Source organism: Solea senegalensis, linkage group LG21 (assembly GCF_019176455.1).
Source record: "Solea senegalensis isolate Sse05_10M linkage group LG21, IFAPA_SoseM_1, whole genome shotgun sequence".
Taxonomy (NCBI): Eukaryota; Metazoa; Chordata; class Actinopteri; order Pleuronectiformes; family Soleidae; genus Solea; species Solea senegalensis.
Genome location: NC_058040.1, coordinates 16,049,117 through 16,073,797, shown reverse-complemented (window position 1 = coordinate 16,073,797; position 24,681 = coordinate 16,049,117). Strand labels below are relative to the sequence as shown.

Below are 24,681 nucleotides of genomic sequence, written 5' to 3'. Positions count from 1 at the left end.
AAACACAGCACATAACAAGTCGAGTGTGGTGAATGTGATTTTATATCTATTAGTGTATATTATATATAATAATAATAATAAAATAATATATTATATATTAGTGTATTAGTGTATCTTAGTGTATTTATACACTTATAAACACAGCACATATCTTTACATGTGTCTTTAACAAGTCGAGTGTGGTGAATGTGATTTTATATCTATTAGTGTATATTATATGTTATAATAATAATAATAATGATATAATATATTATATATTAGTGTATTAGTGTATCTTAGTGTATTTATACACTTATAAACACAGCACATAACAAGTCGAGTGTGGTGAATGTGATTTTATATCTATTTCTTCATCCAGGGCACAAATGGAGTAAGTGGGCCTCCGGGAAAACAAGGCAGCCGTGGGTCAAAGGTCAGTGAAGACATAACCGATGACTTCATATACACTCACATTTAACTGTGGTAACATTAGAGTTTCCGCTGCACTAATGAACGAACAGTGGAGCTTTAACACCGTCCTGTGCCTGTGCGATTGAGCCCCACAGGAACATTAAAGGGACAGTTCAGCTGCAGTTGTGTGAGGTACTCACTGAGAACATGGCTGCCAGCAGGGACACAAGGAAAACAGGTTTTACTTTACCACTTAACAAAGCCTAAACGAGATCTATGACAGCTTAAGGACATGTTTTCCCACTTTATGTTGTCATTAGACAGAATTTTCCCACAGGAAACTGAAGTCTATTTAATTGTTAGAGAAAAACGGCGATTTTAGCTCACGGGGACACAGGAGCTGCTGCTCTACTGCTGCCTCGTGTGGTCACTTTGTGTCACTGCTGTGAATCTAAACGAAGAATTTCAAATGCAGAAGTCACAAAATAACAACATTTTCACTAACTGATGGAAGCAGCAGTGGATAAACCACTCCTGTGTGCTGTGACGTTAAAATCACTGATTTGATATTATGCACAACATCTACTTTCAATCTGAGAACACAAAAAGAGGTATTTATTAAAAATTGGCCAAATTGGATTCCATTTGTCTCTACCATCAGACCAGACTTCAGGTCCACCATTAATGCTTTTATTTATCTACTGTCATCTTAACCCTTTTTTTACTTGTGTCGCTTGCTTTCATGTCTGGTGGTGTTTACAAGTCTCTTTATGTACGTCCCTGATATTATTGCACTCGTCTATAGGTCTTCATGTTCTTTGTTTTCATTGTTTGTATACAAAATCAAAAATCTATAAAAAGTGAATGACAAAAAAAAAAAGTCAGCCTAGACTTAATTCTACGACATCTTAAGAACATGTTCGCGTCTTTATCTCACTGTTGGACAGACTTTTCCAACAGGAAACTAAAGTTTGTAAACCACTCACTCTCCCACACCAAAGTCCATAGAGAAAATCAGTCATTTTAGCTCGCGGGGACACAGGAGCTGCTGTGATCACTTTGTGTCACTGAAAAATAACACAATTTTTAACTTAGTGATGAAGGCAGCAGTGGATGATTTTCTCTGTGGTGTTTGGTGTGGGAGAGTGAGCGGTTTACAAATGCTTCAAAGGTCTGTCGATCAGTGAGATACAGTGGTGAACATACAGTATGTCGTACACTTTAACTGGAGTGGATTTTATTAGGTGAGTGTGTTGTTAAGTGGCTAAAATAGAAAATACTATGTTTTTCCTTGTGTCCCTGCTGCTGGTTCTCTGTGTACTTTATACAGCCTCACTTCAAACCGCAACTATTACTATAACTGTTATGAAAATGCGAGTTTTACAATCCATCCTGGACACTAACATGTGAACGTCTCTGAAGGGAAACAAAGGAGCAGATGGACGTCAAGGCAAACCAGGACCCAGAGGGAACAAGGTTTACTTTTATTTTTATTATTTTTACTTCATTTAATGAGTTCATCATCATATTAAATGTCAGACCAAAAAAACACATGTGTGTATATATGTATATGTATATGTATATATGTGTATATATGTATGTATATATATATATATATATATATACACATATATATATATATATATATATATATATATATATATATATACATACATATATACATATATATATACATTTATTTGTATATATATGTGTGTGTGTGTGAAAATAACGCTCATGTCGGCTGTTGTTTGTGTTTTCTCAGGGTCCCACTGGACAGAGGGGTCACACTGGTCAACCAGGCCCTCCGGTAAATTTCATGAGTCATTTTCAGGGTTAACACTTCACTAAACGTGTCAGTAGGTTCAAATGGACACATGCATTACAAATATAAGAATTACAATTTATGGAGTTTTTACATCATATTGCTAGTTTTTATCATAGTAGATGTGTAATAAGTGATATTAAGCAGCTATTTGTGACAACTTAGTCAACTGCACCAAGTTCCACTGAGAAAAACAGCGTTTTTAGCTTTTCAAGGAAGCTCTATCTCGACATTAAATAGACTTTTTCAACAGGAAACTCAAGTTTTTGAACCACTCGCTCTCCCACACCAAACCCCATAGAGATAATGATCGTTTTTAGCTCACAGGGACACAGGAGCTGCATGTATGCTGCTGCCTCGTGTGGTCACTTTGTATCACTTTAATAAATCCTAACAAAGGATTTCAAACACAGAACACACAAATATATCACAAATATCACAGCTGAACTCACTGATGGAGGCAGCAGTGGATCATCGGCTCCTGTGTGCCTGTGAGCTAAAAACAATCATTTTCTCTATGGAGTTTGGTGTGGAAGAGTGAGCGGTTTACAATTAGAGACACAAACTTAACTTTCCACTCAGAAAATGATGAGATACATTTAAACTGACATACATTTTATTAAATGGTTATAATCTGTATGTTTTTGCTGTTTTACATGATGAAGAATAACAAAGATAATGTTAAAACAGTTTGTGTGTTTGTGTGTTTTTGTTTGTGTTTGTTTGTGTTTGTTTTCTCAGGGTTTTCTGGGTTCACCAGGACCAGAGGGAGCAGAAGGAAAGCCTGGTACACAGGTTCCCATTCTCTATCATATTCTACTCCTAACACCTGTGTATACTCTGTCTCTTCCTGTGTGTGTGTGTGCTTCTGTTATAAACACTGACCTCATCAGGACCAGTAAGTCCTCATGGAGACTAAAAACCTGGTCCTTATAAGGCAGAACCTCAATTTTCTGAGGAACTGGTTGAAGTTCAGGAGTAAGATTTGAATTGTGGTGATGGTTATGGTTAAGGTTAGTGATAATGGTTTGGTTTTAAAGTCACATATGGACAATATACGGCCCCGGGGCCTCAAATTGACAGATCAACGTTGTGATATTAGCAGTTGTGACGAGTTTTTAACACAGATTGGACATCTAAATATTTGTGATATGGTGAGACCAAACATTTCAGTTTCACTTCTTCACATTAAAGGCATTTCACTGGAGTAACACCAGCCAGACTTTTATTTTGAAATAGTCACAGGAAGGGAAATGTGTCCATGATGTAACAATGTTTTTTTATGAAGTAACACACTAAAGAAATGTCCCACAAAATGAATGTGAAACTGTTGTGTAGTAATGCTGGGTTCAGACAGCAGGGGGCAGTGTTTGTGCACTGTTTTCATCAACCATACTGAAAAAAAAAAAAAAAAGTATACATTTTTATAATAAATTCAGTCTGAAATCAAATTTTTGATGTTTAAATAAAAAAATCGAAGACTCTGCTGTGTGGATTAAATTGCATTCTGGGTATTTTCCTTCTGTTTCAGGGTCCGTCAGGTGTGACAGGAGCTGCCGGCAGTAATGGAGAGATGGTACGTCATCATCATCATCATCATCATCGTCGTCGTCTTTGTAGAATCTGAATAAACAAAAACACGTGATTCTGCATTTATGAGTCAAATTAGAGAGAGTTTAATTGTTTCACGACGACAGACGATGAAGACGCTTTTAATAAACACATCAGGAGAGTTTGAGGTGTATTCTTGTTTTATACAAAACAACATGTAAAGAAAAACAGGATTAAATATTAACAGTATAAAGTACAAAACCAGAGTGAGTTAAGTGATAGAATAGGTTAAAGAAGAATAAAAACAAAGAAAATTAAAGTAGAATTGGCAACAAAATGAGATAAAATACACTGAAGAGAATAATTGTGGCTGCAGATTTAAATATGACCTCACTATGATTCATAATTCTTCACAGTAATAAAATCTGCGATTCACATGGTTTAATAAGTCACATGGCTCGTATTAACACGTCTGGATCGCTCAGATTTGTCCAAAATATTCTGAATAAGAGAAAATGATTATGAAAACCTGTGTTTTATGAGTTTGTGACGCGCTCACAATAATATGGACAGGAACTGATATTTTTACCATCAATAACTGAATCTTTTAAATCTCACGAGGAAACAGTTTAGCAGCTCCAGATGTTCTGCCACACACTGAGGAGTTTAATTTAGCCAAACTATAATCACGTTACCAACACAACAACGGCCTCACCGTGACCCATAATCTGTAAATCTTTATGACTTTCATTGAATAAAAATGCAATAAAATAGTGATTACATTAGATTAGATTAATCAACTGTGAGTGAAAAAGTCTGATTTTTCTCTTGAAGCTCACGTCACATTATTTTTAAGCCGTAAATGAAAGGTTTTCATAGTTTTTTTGTTATTTTGAGATAATTTCACTTGTTTTCCAGGGGTTTCAAGGCGTCATTGGAAAGACGGGAGCAGACGGACCTTCAGGTTCTCTGGTACGTGCAAACAACCAAACACTTGAAACACTGTTTGTGATGTTCTTTCAAAATAAAAGCAGCCAGGAAGTCAGTTTACAGATAAAGGAAACTAGTTTGAGTGAAAACAATAAGGTTCAGGTTCTGTAAAAGTGGTTTTATGACACAAAATACACAATAATTGTTTGTATGATTGGAATACACCACTTTTGACTGGAAAGGGATTGTTTTATGGGATGTATGTATATTCATATATTCATTATATTAAGTATAAAGTGATGTTTTTATCTCGTCAACACTGAACAACCTGAGACTCTGCCAGGGAACATGGGACAAAACACACATTTTCTGACACATAAGTCGCCAATATTTTAAGAACATGGAAAAATCCGCCTTTTTAGCTCACGGGGGACACAGGAGCTGCTGGTCTACTGCTGGTCGACTGCTGCCTCGTGTGGTCACTTTGTGTCACTGCATTAAGTAAATGGAGCGTGTGAACTTATTAACAGCAACTGCTGTGTGCTGTGACGTTTGTATAGGAATGATAAGCAGCGCATAACAGGTGAAAAAAGACCTTGTATTCAGTATTGGAGTCTGTATTTAGTGTCTGACAAACTTAAATAGTTGGTAGTTGTCGCCTCTTTAGTGACCTGTTTTCATGTGACAGGGACCACCAGGAAAACCAGGACCTCCAGGGTCACCAGGACCCTCAGGAGAGAACGTGAGTCTCACCTCTCACCTGGTTCACACTTCAAAATGGCTGCTCAAGAAAACGCCTGTCTTTTATTGTACACACTGTGGTGTCTCCACAGACACCAGTGGGACTGTATGATGGTAGAATACTGTGTGTGTGTGTGTGTGTTTGTTCTCAGGGTTTCACAGGGAAGCCTGGTACTGAAGGACCTCAGGGCCCAGTAGGCATGTATGTAAGTGATCCATGTCTGTCTGTCTGTCTGTCACACACCTGACACACACTGTAACAACAGTATCTACTGTATTGATTATAGATTCTTGATTAGAAATGATCATTATGGCTTCTTTAAAATATGAAGTATTGATGAATGATAAAAGCGTTGTGTTGTAAAAGCTCTGGAAGAAAACCAATATCTCGGATCATTTCTGTCATATTTATAATTACAGCTATAATTCTTGTGAGAATTCATGTGAAAAAGCAGACTTGTATTCGTCTGGTTGTTGATTAAAACACTTCATTGCTGTTGGAGGTTTTTGTTTAGTGACTAATTATTTTCCTCCGTCTGTTTTTCCTTCTCTCATCAGGGCATCCAGGGAACCGTGGGCATGCGTGGACCTCCAGGCTTCACCGGAGAACGGGTAAAGGATCGTCTCAGTGTCTGAAACTCATGTTTTTATATTAGAAATGTTTATAGACTTTTTGTGTTTCAACAGTAAAAAAAAAAAATAAAACTTGAGAAAATTGTAGAAGATATTAGATTTCTACCTGTTTTTGACGTGGTGTTGAAGTTTGTTGTGTCTTCTTTACTTCTCCACTAGGGGGAGCCAGGTTTACGAGGTTTAACAGGACCTGTCGGAAAACAAGGGCCTAAAGTAAGTGTAAAGTTTGCTAATAGATTCTTTTACTTTTGAAGTTGTATTAATTTTCTATCCACTCTGTGTGGTACAAATTATCGACAATTTATCATCAATTATCATTGACCTGAAGCCAAATATTGATATTTTATTTAAGAAGAAATATGTCACTTTAAACACATTTCTCGCCATCTTGATAAATCAGTGACTTGTTTGGTCCATAAAATGACCAGTGTTTCCCTAAAACCCTCAATAAATGATTTCTTTGTTACATGGAGCAAAGGAACCAGAATATATTCACATTTAAGAAGCTGAAAAATCAGACACACTTCATTAATAATCAATTAACCGTTGCAAACATTGTTCTGTTTCTCTGTTCAGACAAATTCCTGTTGGGTTTTTTGTTTTTTTCTGCCTCTCTGCTCTATTTCATTATAAGTTGTGAAGGTCAAAGGTCACATTTTCACATCAAAACTCGTTGTAGTTTCTTGGTCCCATAAATCAGTTTCTCTGCTCTGTCTTTTGGTCGGTTACGTTTAGAAATAAGAAAATCCCCTTACTGCTTTCAGTAATGGAATTGTTTTCTGAAGCTCCTCCTCCTGCTCACATTCCTCCTCCTCCTCCTCCTCCTCCTCTCTGTAGTGATGTCACACAGTGATTCAGGTGTTGATGTCTAACATGGCAGCGGTGAAGTGAAAGCATAATTGAAATTCCACAGACTGAGACTCTCTCCATCCCTCTGACCGCTAAATAGTACAATCGTATCCAAGTGGGCATCAGTGGCTGAGTGGTAGAATGAGTTGTCTTTCAATGGGAAGGTTGAGGGTTCGATTGCTGGCTAAACTCAGCTTCATGCCACTTAACCTCAGCCTGCTCCTGATGCTGATACAATGAAAGAAGTGTGTTATATTGTCGTTGGTGTGGTCTGACTTGTGCCCTGTCTGTCTGTCTGTCTGTCTGTTGTTGTTGCATGTGTTTGTTTTAGGGTCCAGCAGGTTCTCCAGGAGAACGAGGCCCTCAGGGGCCACAGGTGAGAGGACAAACGTCATGCCTTTAGATCACAGAAACACGTTATTGAGACCATGAACCTCCGCAGGAAAATGTTCACTGATGTTATGAATTAATTAATTAATTGGCAAATATCAGCCTTTTCCCCATAGACAGACGGTGGTGTCACCCCCTAGTGGTTTTTAAGTATATTGTAACTTCATATTTGTCTTCTGGAAGAAACCATAAAACATTTTTTTATGTTTGGTTTACAGTTTCCACATAATGTTGATATGAAACAGTTTTATCATCCGACTTTGTTTATATCGACTCACAAAAAGCAATTATAATGTCCCTGAAGAATCAACAGTAGCAACATGCTAGCTCTGTTGTGCTAGCCATTTTGTAGATAATCAGATTAAAGTTTGCGTTTGTAAGACAGCAAAAAATACATTTAACTAACGATACATCTTTTTTATGATTATGAATTCTGTGCTAATTTAATCACTACATCCACCCAGATCATCGATAAACTAGCTACCTAGTTATTTACTATGTCAGAAATGGTGCCATCTATGATTCGTGGGCTAAATCTGTTGGGTAGCAGGTCAAATATTTAAGATTTCTTTGTTTTTGTATCAGCCTGTGATTTTAAATGGTGTTGTTTTGTCACAGGGTCGACCTGGAGATGAAGGAACCAAAGGAATTCCAGGCCCAGTGGTGAGTGTTTCTAACTCTTTTATTTACATCCTACAATAATAAACAGATTTAATAAATGTGCTGCAGATTATTATCAGATCCCAGATTACGCACGGATTACAGAAACTCACAGCTGTGGCTAAAGGATCATTTCTGTTTTCCTTTTGGCAAGTCATGCTAGCAAACACGACCTGCGGCTAATGCTAGCGCTAACTACATTTATATGTGTGACACAAGTAGTGACACAATTAGTGGGTAGTATATACTACTACTGTAATAGTAGTATGTAGTTTATCTTTAAGGTAACAGGAAGTACAGCTTTCTCAGTCAATCATGGCCCGTTTGCTAGCTTGCGGCGGTCGCACACAGCAGCTAGCAGTGACACAGTAGAGTTAAATAATCTTAAATCAACTGATTTAATGAACTTTACTTGTTCTCCAGGGGCCTCCAGGTGTTCCAGGCGCTAATGGAGCAAATGGAAAACCTGGACCTCGAGGAAGTGCGGGGCCCCTGGGACCTGAGGGGCCACCAGGGCCAACAGGAATCCTAGTGAGTGGGTACCTACCAGCGACATCCGTGGTTATTTATGTTTAATGCTTTTGCTGCTATCGACACATTTAAAAACATGTTTCTTTATCTTCAGGGTCCACAGGGGGACGAGGGGTTGTTAGGAGAAGCAGGGAAAAGAGGAGAGAAGGTAAGTATTGCAGTATTTATCTTATTTCTTTTATTTAATAAATATATATTCAGCTGCTAAACTGCAGCTGTAATCCGCAGGGATTACCAGGCCCAGCCGGGGATACTGGACTCCAAGGACAAGATGGAGAACAGGTTGGTAAAAAAACAAGCTGATTACTCTAAATTACAACGACAGGGGGCGCTCTAAACATGAACATTTCTACACATAACTGAGAAATTGTACTGGTACGTCATAAAAAAAGGTTTCTATGACCTTTTGTGGCTGCTAATGCTAATGCTACGCTAACAAACAAACAATGGTTTAAAACTGAAGTCAAACCTGTCAAACTCTCTGTGAGCGTTTTATGAGGAGGTGAAACAAGATAAAAATGATAGATGTTCATATATTCTATAGCATCATAGCACAACAAAGCTGACACATGTTTTGACCTTTGACCCGTCAGGGACTTTCTGGCCAAACAGGAAACGAGGGCCCACCAGGACGGAAGGGAGACCAGGTCAGTGACTCAGTGTTAACACACACACACACACCACACGTAGAAGGAAAGTAAGAAGTAGAACAGATTCAATGGTTCCACACAAAAAGGTATTGTTATCATTTTAAAGGTATAGTTCAGGGTTTTCTTAATTGTTCAGCACTGTGGCCGTCCCTGAGCTGAGACCCAGTCTGAGACAAAATGGCATGCAAGGAATAACACATAATTCAACAGAAAACTGAAGTTTGTGCCACTTTCTAAGAAATGTACTCTCCCACACCAAACTCCATAGAGAAAATCAGCGATTTTAGCTCACAGGGACTCAGGAGCTGCAGGTCTACTGCTGCATCGTTTAGTGAGTTTGTGCCACTTCACTCAAACTGAACGAATGGTTCCAAACACTGACGTCACAAAATAACATGCTTTGACTCGCTGAAGGAGGCAGCAGTGGGTCAACGACTCCTGTGTGCTGTGATGTTAAAATCGCTGATTTTCTCTATGGGGTTTGGTGTGGGAGAGCGAGTGGTTTTCAAACTTGAGTTTCTAGCCAGAAAAGCCTGTGTATCAATGAGATAAGCTAAGATGTAAATTCTTCCTGTCCAACATTGTCATGTTTGACAGGGCGACACGGGGCCGTGTGGGAAACCTGGTGCCTCGGGGCCCCCAGGAGAGAGAGGACCTGAGGGCCTCAAAGGCTTACAGGGTCCTGATGGAGAACTGGGTAAAGAGGTAGGTGTTTTTTTTGTTTTTTTGTTTTTTAATGTGCTATTTAAACACTTTTAAATGATTTACAGATGTACGTGACAGATCGGCTCCACGGGAAAAGTGATTTTCTAATTCAGTGAAGAATTTAATGACTTAATGAGCTCATCATCATCATTAGCATGTTTAACAGCCTGACCCAAGTGTGTGTGTCGTGTTATGGTTAACAGATGTTCTTGTTTTGTGTGGATGTTTTTAATGTATTTATGGGTCTAATTAGAGCGTTACCGTCCTGTAATGTGTAAAAATAATTCAGATCATTTGCGATGAAGACATCAGCGCTGTTTCAATAATGTTAAACCACCGTCGTCACGGTTACGTCATCTGTGAAATGACATTTTCCTCATGATGCGTTCTGTGGCCGAGATGTCGCATGTTTTTTTAATGTCTGTGATATCCTTAAAGGAATAGTTTCAGATTTCCAGACAACAGGAAAACCACATTTTACCCACTTAGTAGAGGCTCACCAAATAAAATGTACGTTATTGTACATGAATACTATCTTAAAAATATGCTCACTGCTTTATTTTGCTGTTAAAAAATGCTGTAAACCCACACCAAACTCCATTGAGAAAATCAGTGTTTTTAGCTCACAGGGACACAGGATCTGCTGGTCCACTTCTGCCCCGTGTGGTCAGTTTATGTCACTTTTGTTACTCCAAACAAGTACTGTTAAACACTTACTGTCACAAATAACTAATTTAAAGTCACTGATGGAGGCAGCGGCAGCAGCAACTTCTGGTTGCAGTGATGTAAAATCGATGATTTTCTCTATGGGGTTTGGTGTTTGATTGACAGTCACACAAACTTTACTTTTCTGGAACCAGAACCACCATTCATGTTTTTTATGATACTATATATTTAACGTAGAGTGGCAAATCTCAGTGGATAGGGATTATTAAAAGTTTTGTTAAATATCTGTCTTCTGCAGGGAGACGTTGGACTTCCTGGAGAAGTTGGAGATCATGGTGCTAAAGGAGAAAAGGTAAACTTCACTGATAGTTGATGCTGCTCATGTCAGAGGTTGATGATGATGATGATGATGATGATGTGTTTGTAGACTGTGATCAGACTCTGGTCTTCTGTCCTCAGGGTCAGGTGGGGCCTCCCGGTCTGTCTGGTCGAGAAGGTTCCTGGGGAGCGATCGGAGAAAACGGAGAGAGAGGTTTGAAGGGAGAGAAAGGCCACGCTGGACTCTTGGTGAGTGTTATGAACATTTTACTCTATAATTCAGGGCAGATTAAGTTGGGAAGAATTGGAACACAATTAATCTCCTCTCTGAAAGTTTGTTTTTTATCGATTAGGGGTTTAATATAAGATTATAAAAGTCCTGCAGTGATTTTCTATCATCCTTGAATCCTGAAGAGTCCAAATAGACTAAACTGTATAAAACTGATCACTAATAATCCATGATTTACCACTGGTCAGAAGGACTGAATCCACGGTTTGACCAGTGTGAATGTGTTTAACTAGCATTGACTCCCGAAGTTAGACTCTGACAACCGACAATAGTGTGAACCCAAGACGTAATAAAACATCTAAAGTTGTTATTTTTGCGTTTTATTCCAGCGCTAAGACTCAACTCTACTCTTTACAATTTTATTTTTTGAGACTTTTGTTCCCTCAACAGAGATTTTACAAGCAAGTTCATATAACAACAAAAGTAATGTCCGTATGTATCAAGTTAATACTGTATTCAATTCAATTCAATTCAATTTTATTTGTATAGCGCCAAATCATAACATACATTATCTCAAGGCACTGTACATAGACAACATCAAAGAGAGCAGAGACCCCCAACAGTTCACACAATGAGCAAGCACTAGGCATCAGTGGAGAGAAAAAACTCCCTCTTAACAGGAAGAAATCTCTGACAGAACCAGGCTCAGAGATGTGCGGTCATCTGCCTCGACCGGTTGGGGTGAAAGGAAAAATGGGGGATAGTGGAGAGGTGGGGGACAGAAAATGGGGGGAGAGAAAGGACAAGAGGGAGAGACAGAAGAGAGAGAGGGAGACCAGCAGCAGATACACAACAACTGTATCAGGTTACAAGTTTATACAGTTACTGATATCGACTTTTTAATTTACAAAATAATAATAATGGTGACGATGAGCGTAGCCTCGGAAACTGGATCTTGATCCTTCAACCTGCATGATGAGAATACGGAGAGAGAGAGAGAGAGAGGGAAGGAAGGAAGGACACAAACTAGGGAGAGAAAGAGACAAGGTTAATGACATATAAAAAGTCATAATCAAATGCTGAGTGTGAGAGAGTGAATGTGCGTGTACCACCGGAAAATCCCCCAGCAGTTTAGTTCTATAGCAGCATAACTAAGAGATGGTTTAGGTTTCCCTGAACCAGCTCTAACTATAAGCTTTATCAAAAAGGAAAGTTTTAAGTTTAACTTTAAATACAGAGAGAGTGTCCGCCTCCCGAACTATCATTGGAAGCTGGTTCCACAGGAGAGGAGCCTGGTAGCTAAAGGCTCTGCCTCCCATTCTACTCTTACAGACTCTGGGAACCACAAGTAAACCTGTATTTTGTGACCTAAGTGGTCTATTAGGATGATAGGGTAAGACTAGGTCTTTCAGGTATGAAGGGGCGTGACCATTAAGTGCTTTGTACGTGAGGAGGAGGATTTTAAATTGAATTCTAAACTGTATGGGGAGCCAGTGTAGAGAAGCTAACACTGGAGTTATATGGTCTCTCTTTCTAGTTCCTGTCAGAACCCGTGCTGCAGCATTTTGAGTGAACTGAAGGGTTCTAACAGACTTGTTAGAACATCCTGATAATAAGGAGTTACAGTAGTCTAATCTAGATTAACAAAAGCATGAACTAGTTTTTCAGCATCCTGTAAAGACAGAATGTTTCTAATTTTCATAATGTTCCGCAGGTGGAAGAAGGCTGTTCTGGAAATTAGTTTTATGTGTGAATCAAAAGACATTTCCTGGTCAAAAGTAACTCCAAGGTTCCTCACAGTGGAACTGGAAGCCAGGGTAAAGCCATGTGGTCAGAAAGCTTTTCTCTGAGGTGTTTAGGGCCGAGTATAAAAGTTTAAAAGTAGAAAGTTACAGGTCATCCAGGACTTAATGTCTCTGAGACATTCCTGGAGTTGAACAACCTGATTTATTTCATCCGGCCTCATTGATAAATATAGCTGTGTGTCATCTGCATAACAATGAAAGTGTATGTTATGCTTTCTAATAATGTTCCCTAGAGGAAGCATATATAAGGTAAAAAGTATAGGCCCAAGCACTGAGCCTTGTGGAACTCCACAATTAACTTGTGTTTGTAATGAGGCTTTATCATTAACGTGAACAAACTGGAATCTATCAGATAAGTATGATTTAAACCAGCAGAGGGCAGCACCTGTGATACCAAGAGTCTGCTCCAATCTCTGCAGTAGAATATTATGATCAATGGTGTCAAATGCAGCACTAAGATCTAACAGGACAAGTAAAGAAACTAGACCATTATCTGACGCCAAGAGAAGATCATTACTAACTTTAACTAGTGCTGTTTCTGTATGTATTTTGTTTTTTTTATTCTAGTGTATTCTAGTCTATTTTAATCAATATTTTTACTTTATTGTAAATTTATAGATGTGAAAATGCGTAGAACTTTGTTCATCCCTGTTTTTACGTGTTTTCCCAGGTGTAGACCTGTTTAACTTTAGTGTTAAAAGAGGTTTCATGAAAACCAGTAGAAAATGTCACATTCATTCATTCATTCATTGTCTTGAACAGGGAGAGCCGGGGCTGATGGGTAAACTGGGACCTGTAGGTCTGGCAGGTTTAAAGGTGACTGTGTTCCAGTTTTTATTGGACTTTATTTATTTATTATTATTTAATATATTTATTTATTTTATATTCAGCTTTGGTCGACATTTACTGATCCACCTGTGTGTGTGTGTGTGTGTGTGTGTGTGTGTGTGTGTGTGTGTGTGTGTGTGTGTTTTAAGGGAGTCACAAGTCCTCGTGGACCTCTGGGACCAGATGGTCCTCAGGGACAGAAGGTAATGAAAACACTTTTCTTGTCATAACAAGATGAAGAAATGTCTCTCACAAAAATAGAGCAAATGTATTTTTTATATATATATATATATAAAATATTGACTCTTGTCTCCAGGGGGAGTCTGGACCGTTTGGGATGACTGGTCCTCCTGGGTCAGCAGGACCTCCGGTAAACTCTTACTCAGTAAACAGAGGCCTGTGTTTTTCTGTATGTGGAAAAATATAACTCAGTTTTTATATTTTTCACAGGGAATAATTGGAGCTCATGGTGTCAAAGGAGACGCAGGCAGGACGGGACCACCAGTGAGTAACCATTCACTTTATTTGCTTTGTTTATGAGACAAATGACACCAAGTAATGTGATTTGTTTAGTCCAAATTAAAACTAAACCAGGCAAAACAGTGAAAACATGGCTGCCGGTGTTGATACCTCATAAAATCTACACCAGACTAAGTCAACAGTATCTTATTTGCCACTTTCTCAGTTTTCCAACAGGAAAACAAAAACAAAAGAGGATTGTGTTGCCCTGTAAACCGCTCACTCTCCCACACCAAACTCCATAGAGAAAATTAGCGATTTTACGTCACAGCACACAGGAGTTGTCGGTCCACTTCTGCCTCAATCAGTGAATCCAAATGACTTTTTTCTGACTTCAGGGCTTGTAATTGTTTCTTCAGATTTACTTCAGTGGCACAAACTGACCACTAGAGGCAGCAGTGGACCAGGAGCTCCCGTGTTCTCCATGTGCTGAAATTGCTGTTTTTCTCTATGGGCTTTGGTTGAGGAGAGTAGATGGTTTCCAAAATGGCAAACACCTTTCCAAAGGTCATGAATCTGGTGTCATCACGTGTGTGTTTTCATGTTATTTCCATGGCAGGGTCCAGTGGGACAGGTTGGACAACAGGGAGAGCTGGGACATAAGGGGGAACCAGGACCTCAGGGACTGAAGGGAGATCCAGGTTTTCCTGGTCCACCAGGGGAACAGGTCAGTGTGGCTTTCATGGATCTCATCTATATAAAATAATAATCTACTGAATTTGACCTTGGTGCAGAACACGCCTGCGTTGTAAGTGTATGATTTATGGTTGTGTGAAAAATATCCATAAACGTGTCTGTGTGTAATATTGATGATGATGACGTGCAGGGAGAGGAGGGTCTGCAGGGGGTTCAAGGTCCTCCAGCTCTGCCAGGTTTTGAGGTACAAACACCATCATTAACACTCTATGACGCTCATTTACCTCAACAATGATTATTGAATGAATGATTATTCATCAGGGATCTCCTGGAGAGATGGGCCCCCAGGGCCCCCCAGGTCCTCCAGGGAAACCTGTAAGTATGAACACAGCTGCTGGTGATATTATCACAATAATAATCCAGTTTTAGTTGACTAAATATAATCCCGTTACAGTTGACTAAATATAATCCCGTTACAGTTGACTAAATATAATCCTGTTTTAATGTACGAAATATAATCCAGTTTCAGTTGACTAAATATAATCCCGTTACAGTCGACTAAATATAATCCCGTTTTAGTGTACAAAATATAATCCAGTTTTAGTTGACTAAATATAATCCCTGATACAGCTAAATATAATCCTGTTTTAGTGTACGAAATATAATCCCGTTACAGTCGACTAGATATAATCCCGTTTTAGTTGACTAAATATAATCCCGTTTTAGTCAACTAAATATTTAAATCTGTTTTTGTCGACTAGATATAATCACGTTTTTGTTGACTAGATATAATCCCGTTTTAGTCGACTAAATATAATCCTGTTTTAGTCGACTAAATATAATCCCGTTTTAGAGGACTCAATATAATCCTGTTTTAGTCGACTAAATATAATCCTGTTTTAGTTGACTAAATATAATCCTGTTTTAGTTGACTAAATATAATCCTGTTTTAATCTAGTTTTATATAATACCATTTTAATCTACAGTAGATTTAATCACCTCTTTGTCCAGTTTTTATTTCTTGATGAAAGTTTTCGTTGTTTTTGTCAAATCAACTTTATTTTTATTTACCTTCCGTCTCCTTTTTGTCGGCGTAAAAGTGTTGTTGACGCACGTTATTTTCTTCATAGTTTTTTGTTATTGAAATGAAATCACATCTCTCAGTGAGTGAGTTATTGTACAGCAGAATTAGGAATAATATAATATTGTTGTTTGGCAGGGAACACAAGGAAGAGCAGGACTTGAGGGCAAACCAGGAGAAAATGGAGAGAAGGTAAGATAATAATAATGATGATGATGACGATGATAATTCACTTTATTCTTATACCAGCTGTTCAAAACAAAGTTTACAAACAAGAAAAACGTTTTAGTAAAAGTCCAATGTTGATGGAATTTAAGGTTTGAAAAAAAGAATGAAAAATGAAGGGGTGAATCGGTAAAAATTGGTTTTAAGAGGTGATTATAGAAGAAGTCACTGATTGCAGTGAACGCCACCTGTGTTCTCATCCACTTTGTTTATCTGTGTTGTAGTTTGAAAATTCTGTATTCTGGATCTGAAGAAAGTGGCCTTTAAAAGCGTGATGCAAAATGATGAATCTAAACATGGATTATAAATCTTCTTTTCCACTTGAAAGCTAGAATAATATGTTTGCTTGTTTCCGTCCACAGGGAGACGACGGCCTGAGTGGATCACCAGGGAAGCCTGGTCACGTCGGCAGGAGGGTAAGAACTTTGTGTTTCAGTGTTGTGAAGACTTTGAAGATAAATCAAAGTCATTCATTTCATATCACATATTTGTTTCTGAACAAGTGGGAGTAAAAGTCACATTATGAACACAAACTCATCCTCAGGGCAAACGTGGGAAAGCTGGAGTCAGAGGAACCAGAGGAGAGAGAGGACCAAAGGTGAGGAAAAACTCTGTTTATGATGATCACACACTTGTAATGGTGAAGTCATGAATGAGTGTGTGACTGAACGTGTCCCTCAGGGTGAAAAGGGAGACACGGGACATGTAGGAGTTCACGGGTGGCCTGGTCTCATCGTGAGTCCACTTATTTGTCAAATCTAATCATCCATTTTATTCACTTTCCTTTTTTAAGTGAGTGAACTCATTTATCTTCTGTCTTTCTCGTTAAGGGAGTCCCTGGATTACGTGGAGAGTCGGGGGATCACGGTGAAAAGGGAACAGAGGTAAAGTGGAATAAAATACAGAATATTCAAATTACAAACACGTGAAATACGTGATCCATGATAGTATCACAAGGATTTTGAGGCGTTCCTTTCTTTTTAAAACTGTATGCTGTCAGATGAGGATTATTTCAGATTATCATGGGGCTGAAATTGAGTATGAACTCAGCAGAGCGGTTTATAATAAATAACATTATAGAATAAAGCACTTTTACTACCCTGTATTAAGCAGAGATCACGTGTATAAACCATCGTATCATCAGCGTAGAGGCGGATTTTTTTCTTGGATGCCTGTCACCAAGGTCATTCTTAAAAACACACACGTTTACTTCTATTTTCAGGCATTGCAGTGTCAGTGTTTTGTGTTTGGATACACGTTTACAGCTGCAGTCTAACGTCAGAAAACGTTGTTGTTGTTTGTTTTGTTAGGGTGAGAAAGGCGACATGGGATTCCCCGGACCACCCGGAGGTTATGGCACAAAGGTAAAAACTCATCATCACTTAAACTGGATCTGGTCTAAATGTTGTTTAACCACAGAAAAGGAAAAAAAATGTGTCACTGTCATTTTTCTTATTTCACTCCAGGGAATGCGTGGTTCTGTTGGCTTCACGGGTCCAGATGGACCAAAGGGAGAGCAGGTGCTGAATAAAATGTTGTCATTTTGTGTGTTGATGTTTGATTTCTTTTAAATAAATAAATATGGTTTTAATGGTCTGTGCACTCTTGTTTTTAAGGGGAGTATTGGTTCTTCAGGGCAGAGGGGAACGCCAGGGATGCCAGGTCTGCCGGTAAGTTTGTAATTTGGTGTATTTATTGTTGCGATCAGTTTTTCTTAGCTTGTGTTTTGCATTAGAGGTTGTTTTTTTTTCATTGTCAAGAAACAATGTTTTTCAGTTGTTTGTCTATTTGTCTCATTGTAAGGATATACTGTATGTAAGGATAAGCTCATTTTGCCTTTAAATTGGGCACAAAAGTTTCTTGGACAAGTGTATGATATCTTAAGAACATGTTAGCCACTTTATCGTCCTCTTAAACACCATTTCCTGACTGGAAACTGTCCCTTTATAAACCGCTCACCCACCCGCACCAAAGTCCATAGAGAAAACCAGTGATTTTACATCACAGCACACTGAGCACACAGCTCCTGTGTCACTGTGAGCTAAAGACGCTGGTTTTCTCTGTGGACTTTGGTGCAGGAGAGTGAGTACTTCTGTTTCCAGGCTGATCTTCTTTTGTTTTTCTCAGTAGTTTTGAAGTTCATGTTTCATGTGTTAGTCCTGTGAAACCGTGATTCATGTGTTCATTACTCTTCACTGTGTAGAATCACACTCATGTCCTCACTTCTCTCTTCTCTGTTGCAGGGATTGTTTGGATTAAAGGTATGAAAGTAAATCATACAACAGCAAAGCTCTTCATTTATTTCATTGATCGCACATGTGATTATAAAGCATCTGTCACTGGACTGTGTTTGAGTCTCTGTTCATCCTCTCATTTCTCCATGAGTGTAGTTTGTTTGTCATGTTGTTGCTGTTGTTGTTGTTTGTGATGGTCTGCAGGGTTTGAAAGGACACCAGGGACCTCCTGGTCAGCCGGGCAGGAAAGGCCTCCCTGTGAGTACAGACGCTGTCAGACAACATGAAACTGTTTGAATCAAACCTGTGATCTGTGTGAGATTAGCAAAAGGGATTTTTTAACCTCAACGTGGGATTCTAAGATGGCTGCGGCCATAAAAACACTGCTACTTCTACTGTTCTCTGCACGTCTGTTGTATTTGTTCCACGGTAAATCAGTCGCACACATAGTACTGTTAAATATTTAACTGTACACATGTTAACTACGCTTCTCGGTACCATGTAGAGCGTTGTTATCGACTTTACGTCACTTAGCAAAAGACACACCTGGTAAAATCTGTTATCTTAAGTCTACGACATTTTAAGAATATGTTCCCAGTTTTATTATTTTACCATTAGAATTAGAATTTTAAAAAAAACTGGAAACTAAAGATTGTGAACGATTTGATCTCCTGAACCAAATCCCATAGAGAAAATCAGCGTCTTTAGGTCTACTGCTGCCTCGTGTGGTCAGTTTGTGTCACTGACGTAAATCTGATGGAATGAAGTCATAAAATAGGACATTTGAACTGACTGATGGAGGCAGAAGTGGATCAACATCTGCTGTGAGCTGTGATGTAAAATCATTGATTTTCTCTATGGGCTTTGGTGCAGGAGAACGAGTGTCTTTACAAAGAGACACAAACATCAGTTTCCTGTCTGACACTGAGATAAAGATACAAGATATAACTCACGCTGCAAATGGTGATCGTTTTGGTTTTTAATCGTTTAATCTGTCAATTATTTTTCTAATTAACTGATAAGATATTCAGTCCATAAAGTGTCAGACAATCACAAATAAAGATTGATCCATGTGTGTCCCAAACCTTTGTCATGCAGCAAAGAAACCAGAACATATTTACATTTAAGACGCTGAAATCACCAAATCATTGTTTATTTTTGACACATTTGATGGTGTAAATACTGAGTTCTTGTCTTTTAGGGTCCACCTGGTCTCCCTGGACCTCCAGGAAAGTCTCTGAACTTCACTTTGACGCAACTCAAGGCAAGACACACTCACATCCTCACGTTTGCACATTATCGTTTGACACAGTTTTAACTAAAAGCATCTCTGTTTTTCTCCTGGTGTGTTTTCACAGGACCTGATGTACATGTCCGACAAACCAAACTTCCCTCTGATCCAGACCGTGCTGGACTCTCTGCAGCAGGAGCTGCGGCTGCTCGTCGATCCTCCAGATGGCAGCAAAGAGCGTCCAGCCACCACCTGCCTGGAGCTGTGGCTGTGTCACCCCGAGTACAGCAGCGGTCAGTCACTCACACACACGCACACACAGTACACACAGTCACACACACGCACACACACACACACAGCAGCAGTCAGTCACACACACACACAGTCTGAATACAGCAGCGGTCAGTCACACACACACACACACACACACACACACAGTACAGCAGCAGTCAGTCACACACACACACACACACACACACACACACAGGCTGAATGCAGCAGTCAGTCACACACACACACACACACACAGTACAGCAGCAGTCAGTCACACACACACACACACAGTACAGCAGGCAGTACACACACACACACACACACACACACACACACACACACACACACACACACACAGTACAGCAGTGGTCAGCACACACACACACACACACACAGTACAGCAGTGGTCAGTCACACACACACACACACACACACACACAGTACAGCAGTGGTCAGTCACACACACACACACACACACACACAGTACAGCAGTGGTCAGTCACACACACACACACACACACACACACAGTACAGCAGTGGTCAGTCACACACACACACACACACACACACACAGTCACACACACACACACACACACACACAGTACAACAGTGGTCAGTCACACACACACACACAGTCTGAGTAAAGCAGTGGTGTTAGCTCACATGGACACAGGAGCTGCTGGTCTGCTGCTGCCTCGTGTGGTCACTTTGTGTCACTTCAAGTCACACGTTTGAAGTCACTGATGAAGCAGCAGTGGATCAACGACTCCTGTGTGGCTGTGATGTAAAATCGATGCAGAGACAGTGTCAGAAAACAGCGAGATAAAGCTGAAATATGACTTTAATATCAACAGTGTCTTTTTATTACTATTTAAAATCGTCTTGTGAACTATTATCTTAAATGAAGATGAAGGTTTTTATCTGGTGTATTGTTACTTTGTCTCCTGCAGGGATGTACTACATCGATCCAAACCAGGGCAGCAGCTCTGACGCTCTGCTGGCTTACTGCATCTTCTCATCCTCCTCTGCACAGACCTGCCTCTACCCTCGAGACTCTCAGGTACGAAGGCGACGGCAAGAGAAGGCGCTTTGTTGAGTTTGAGGTTCTGCGGAAAAACTCGCCTAATAAAATCTACACCTGCACCTGTAAACGGCTGTTTTTAAACCGCTCACTCTCACACACCAAACCCCATAGAGAAAAACAGTGATTTTAGCTCACAGAGACACAGGCGCTGCTGGTGCACTGCTGCCCCGTGTGGTCACTTTGTGTCACTGAGATAAATCAGAACAAAGTTCTTCAACCACTGAAGTCTCACAATAACATTTGACCTCAGTGTTGGAGGCAGCAGTGGATCAGCAACTCCCGTGTGGCTGTGATGTAAAATCGTCGATTTTCTCCATGGGCTTTGGTGCAGGGAGAGTGACGGCTTACAAACGTGTGTCTGCAGATATATCAGTTAAACATTGCAGTGATGATGTTAGATTTGTTCCCATCTGTGAGCTAAAAATCCTTCCTTTTGTTTTCTAACACACACTCGTGACCTCGTCCACGCTGAAGGAATCAAACACTGACTCTGTTCAAAACAACAGGAAGGATTTCTAAAGGATTTAAAACGCTGTGTCTTCTCCTTCATCTGCAGCTTCCCATCAAAGCCTGGATGAAGGAGTTTTCAGAGGAAGGATCCTTCCAGTGGCTCAGTCGCCTGGAGCACGGCTTTCAGGTGACTGAGTGAGTGAGGGAATGAATGAGTGAGACGTCCTGCTGCTCAGAGCGTGATTAACATAATTATTTAAGCTGCGTTCAGTGGAGGCCGCAGAAAACAACGTTACGTGGAAGTAAACATGCTGCTTTTATACATTTATATACATGTTTCCAGGGTGTTTTTCAAACTTTCTTATGATTCTTTTTTTTCGCTCCTTTTTGGTTAAAAAAGAAAGAAGAAAAACGTTCCCAGGGAACAATGTTTTAAATATAGAAAAAACTTTTATCCTATGTTTGTAGTGCTGCTTCTGGCCATTAGGGGGAGCCAGCTTAACCACAGTCGCTCTCTAACGGACGTGATATTATTAAGAACGTTTCAGATTCGGAGCAAACGTTCACTTGGACTGGAGAATGACGTGGTTTGACTTGGTGATTAAAACTAACTGTGACCTCGTGGATCTAATCTTTAGCCAAACAAGGCTTTTAACGTTGGTATTAACTACTAACTTTCACTTGTACTCAATAAAAGACAAAGTTAAAGGGATCATTCAGGTGATTTCGCCCCCTTGTGCCCAGGATGGGTACTCTCACAAAGAAAAAACAGATTTTTAGCATAAAATCTAAACCTGCTCAATTGTATGACATCATAAGAATATATTTGCATCTCTAGTACGAAGTCAGACCGTTTGTTTTTTTAACAGGAAACTCAAGTTTTTAAACTTCCAACTCTCCCACACCAAAGTCCATAGAGAAAATCAGTGATTTAAGCTCACGTGGACACAGGAGCTGCTGCTCAGCTGCTGCCTCGTGTGGTCACTTTGTGTCACTGACGTGAATCTGAACAAAGAGTTTCAAACATCGTGTGACAAAATAAGACATTTGAACTTAGTGACGGAGGCAGCAGTGGATCAGCAGCTCCTGTGTGTGTGATGTTAAAATCACTGCTTTTCTCTATGGACTTTGGTGTGAGAGAGTGAAACTTAGATTTAAAGCTGAAAATCACTTCAACGCCGTGTTTTCTCGCTCCGTCTTCTCCTCAGTTTGATTTTCCAGACGCTAACGTCGTCCAGATGCGCTTCCTGCGGTTACACAGCAGCACCGCGGTCCAGAACGTCACGTACTCGTGTCACCCCGGACACAGGCTGGGCGAGACGGACGTCGACGTCAGGTTTCTCACCGACACCAGGAAGCAGAGTTTCCTCGGAGAGCTGAAGGACTGCGTGGTACGACTGACGGAGACCATCGCGTTTAGTATTCTCTCGTATAAGATGTCGCGTTAACTTCCTGTTTTTGTGTGCGACGCAGCCCGGCGAGGAGGCGGAGTCTGCGGCCCGCGAGTCCGTGTTTGAGTTCGAGGACCTGCAGCTGCTTCCTCTCAGAGACTTGGCTCTAAAAGCTTCAGCGATCAACGACGTCACGTTCCTGTTTGGCTTCACCATCGGACCCGTGTGTTTCAGCTAGAGGGGGCGCCAGAGAGGCCAGAGAGGACATCGTTTCAAAACATGGACGCCAGAGGGGAAGTTGAAAGGAGTTGAACGCTCCTGTTGTTTGGTGCTGTGTGACTCCGTGTCAGTGAGTGTGTGAGGGCACAGACGCCCCGCGGAACTTTGTTTACAGAGACATTTATCTGCTTCTTCTTGCATTGAATAATTTAAATTTAAAATGTAAGTTGTTGTTTTTTTTATCCTTTTATATTTGTTTCTATTTCTTTCCCGTCCTCTGTGCAGAGGTCAGGATCTTCAGCTGACCTCGACAACAAAAAAGGGATAATTCAAGTTTTATTTTGAAGTACAGGATCTCACCATGATACCACCTGCTAACTCTCCTGCACCAAACCCCACAGAGAAAAGCAGTGATTTTAACATCACAGCTCAGGAGTGGTTGATCCACTGCTGCCTCGGTCACTAAGTTCAAATGTGTTATTTTGTGATTTCAGGGTTAGAAACTCTTTGTTCCGATTGACCTCAGTGACACAAAGTGTCCACACGAGGCAGCAGCGGACCAGCAGCTCCTGTGTCCCTGTGAGCTTAAATCAGTGATTTTCTGAGTGGACTTTGGTGCAGCAGAGTTAATGTCACACAAACTACAGTTTCATAAGACATTTGTGGACTTACGTTGACACAAACTTTAATTCTGTGTATGATTTACCTCCTATGCACCAAAGAAAATCCATCATTTTACATCACAGCACAGAGGAGTCGTTAAGTTAAGTTAAGTTAAAATGTCTTATTTTTCTCATTCAGTGTTTAAAATCCTTTGTTGTGGTTTAAAACTTGAACTACCCCTTTAACAATGTGTTCTGATGGGAACACAGCTACTGTCGTCTCATCGGCCACAGGTGCTTCCACTGCTCTCGTTCTGTGAGTGAGGTGGGTGTTTTGTTTCTCTTTGGTGCTGATTGATTAACACGTTTATTTAATAACTACAACAAAACAGAAACAAACTGCCGTTATTTCCACTTTCATGTCATTGTATCTCACATCTCAGGTAAAAAACACAAACTGTACAAACACACGGACACTGAAGCTGTTGTTCCCGCAACATTTTGTACTTCTGCATTCATTCATTCATTAAACGTGACGTGTTCAAGTTAAAGTGAGGTTGTATGAGGTTTTTATACACACTTACTGCCTCAGTCGCTCCACTCACAACAGTCCACTGTCCACTCACACACTCTCCACAGGAAACTGAAGTTTGTAAAACACTCACTCTCCCACACCAAAGCCCATTGAGAAAATCAGCGATTTTAGCTCACAGGGAAACAGGTGCTGCTGGTCTACTGCTGCCTCGTGTGGTCACTTTGTGTCACTAAAGTAAAACCAAACTTGGGACTTTAAATGCAGAAGTGACAAAATAAGACTTTTGAACTTAGTGACAGAGGCAGCAGTGGATCGAACACTCCTGTGTGCTGTGACGTTAAAATCACTGCTTTTCTCTATGAGGTTTGGTGCAGGAGATCAAGCGCTTTACAAACTTCAACTTTCTGTTGAAAAAAAGCTGTGTGACAGCAACGTAGAGCAGGTAACATATGAAAGGGACAGTTTAGGGTTTTTTGTTTGTTTGTGTTCGATAATGACTC

At 40.0% G+C, this 24,681-nt stretch overlaps 1 protein-coding gene across 1 annotated transcript; it reads left to right on the top strand.

Annotated features, from left to right (window-relative positions):
* The first annotated feature begins 353 nt into the window (after nt 1–353).
* On the top strand, nt 354–24,197 carry LOC122787057 (collagen alpha-1(II) chain-like). The gene is made up of 42 exons (XM_044053615.1): nt 354–412; nt 1,813–1,866; nt 2,156–2,200; nt 2,957–3,002; nt 3,747–3,791; nt 4,685–4,738; nt 5,385–5,438; nt 5,590–5,643; nt 5,996–6,049; nt 6,230–6,283; nt 7,251–7,295; nt 7,928–7,972; nt 8,393–8,500; nt 8,595–8,648; nt 8,729–8,782; nt 9,094–9,147; nt 9,748–9,855; nt 10,820–10,873; nt 10,981–11,088; nt 13,636–13,689; nt 13,851–13,904; nt 14,018–14,071; nt 14,152–14,205; nt 14,780–14,887; nt 15,047–15,100; nt 15,178–15,231; nt 16,076–16,129; nt 16,525–16,578; nt 16,707–16,760; nt 16,844–16,897; nt 16,993–17,046; nt 17,473–17,526; nt 17,629–17,682; nt 17,779–17,832; nt 18,406–18,423; nt 18,601–18,654; nt 19,598–19,660; nt 19,755–19,920; nt 20,851–20,960; nt 21,541–21,621; nt 22,643–22,825; nt 22,908–24,197. Exons 2-42 carry the CDS (start codon nt 1,829–1,831, stop codon nt 23,061–23,063), a joined length of 2,769 nt encoding a protein of 922 aa, XP_043909550.1. The 5' UTR covers nt 354–412; nt 1,813–1,828; the 3' UTR covers nt 23,064–24,197.
* Nucleotides 24,198–24,681: the final 484 nt, after the last annotated feature.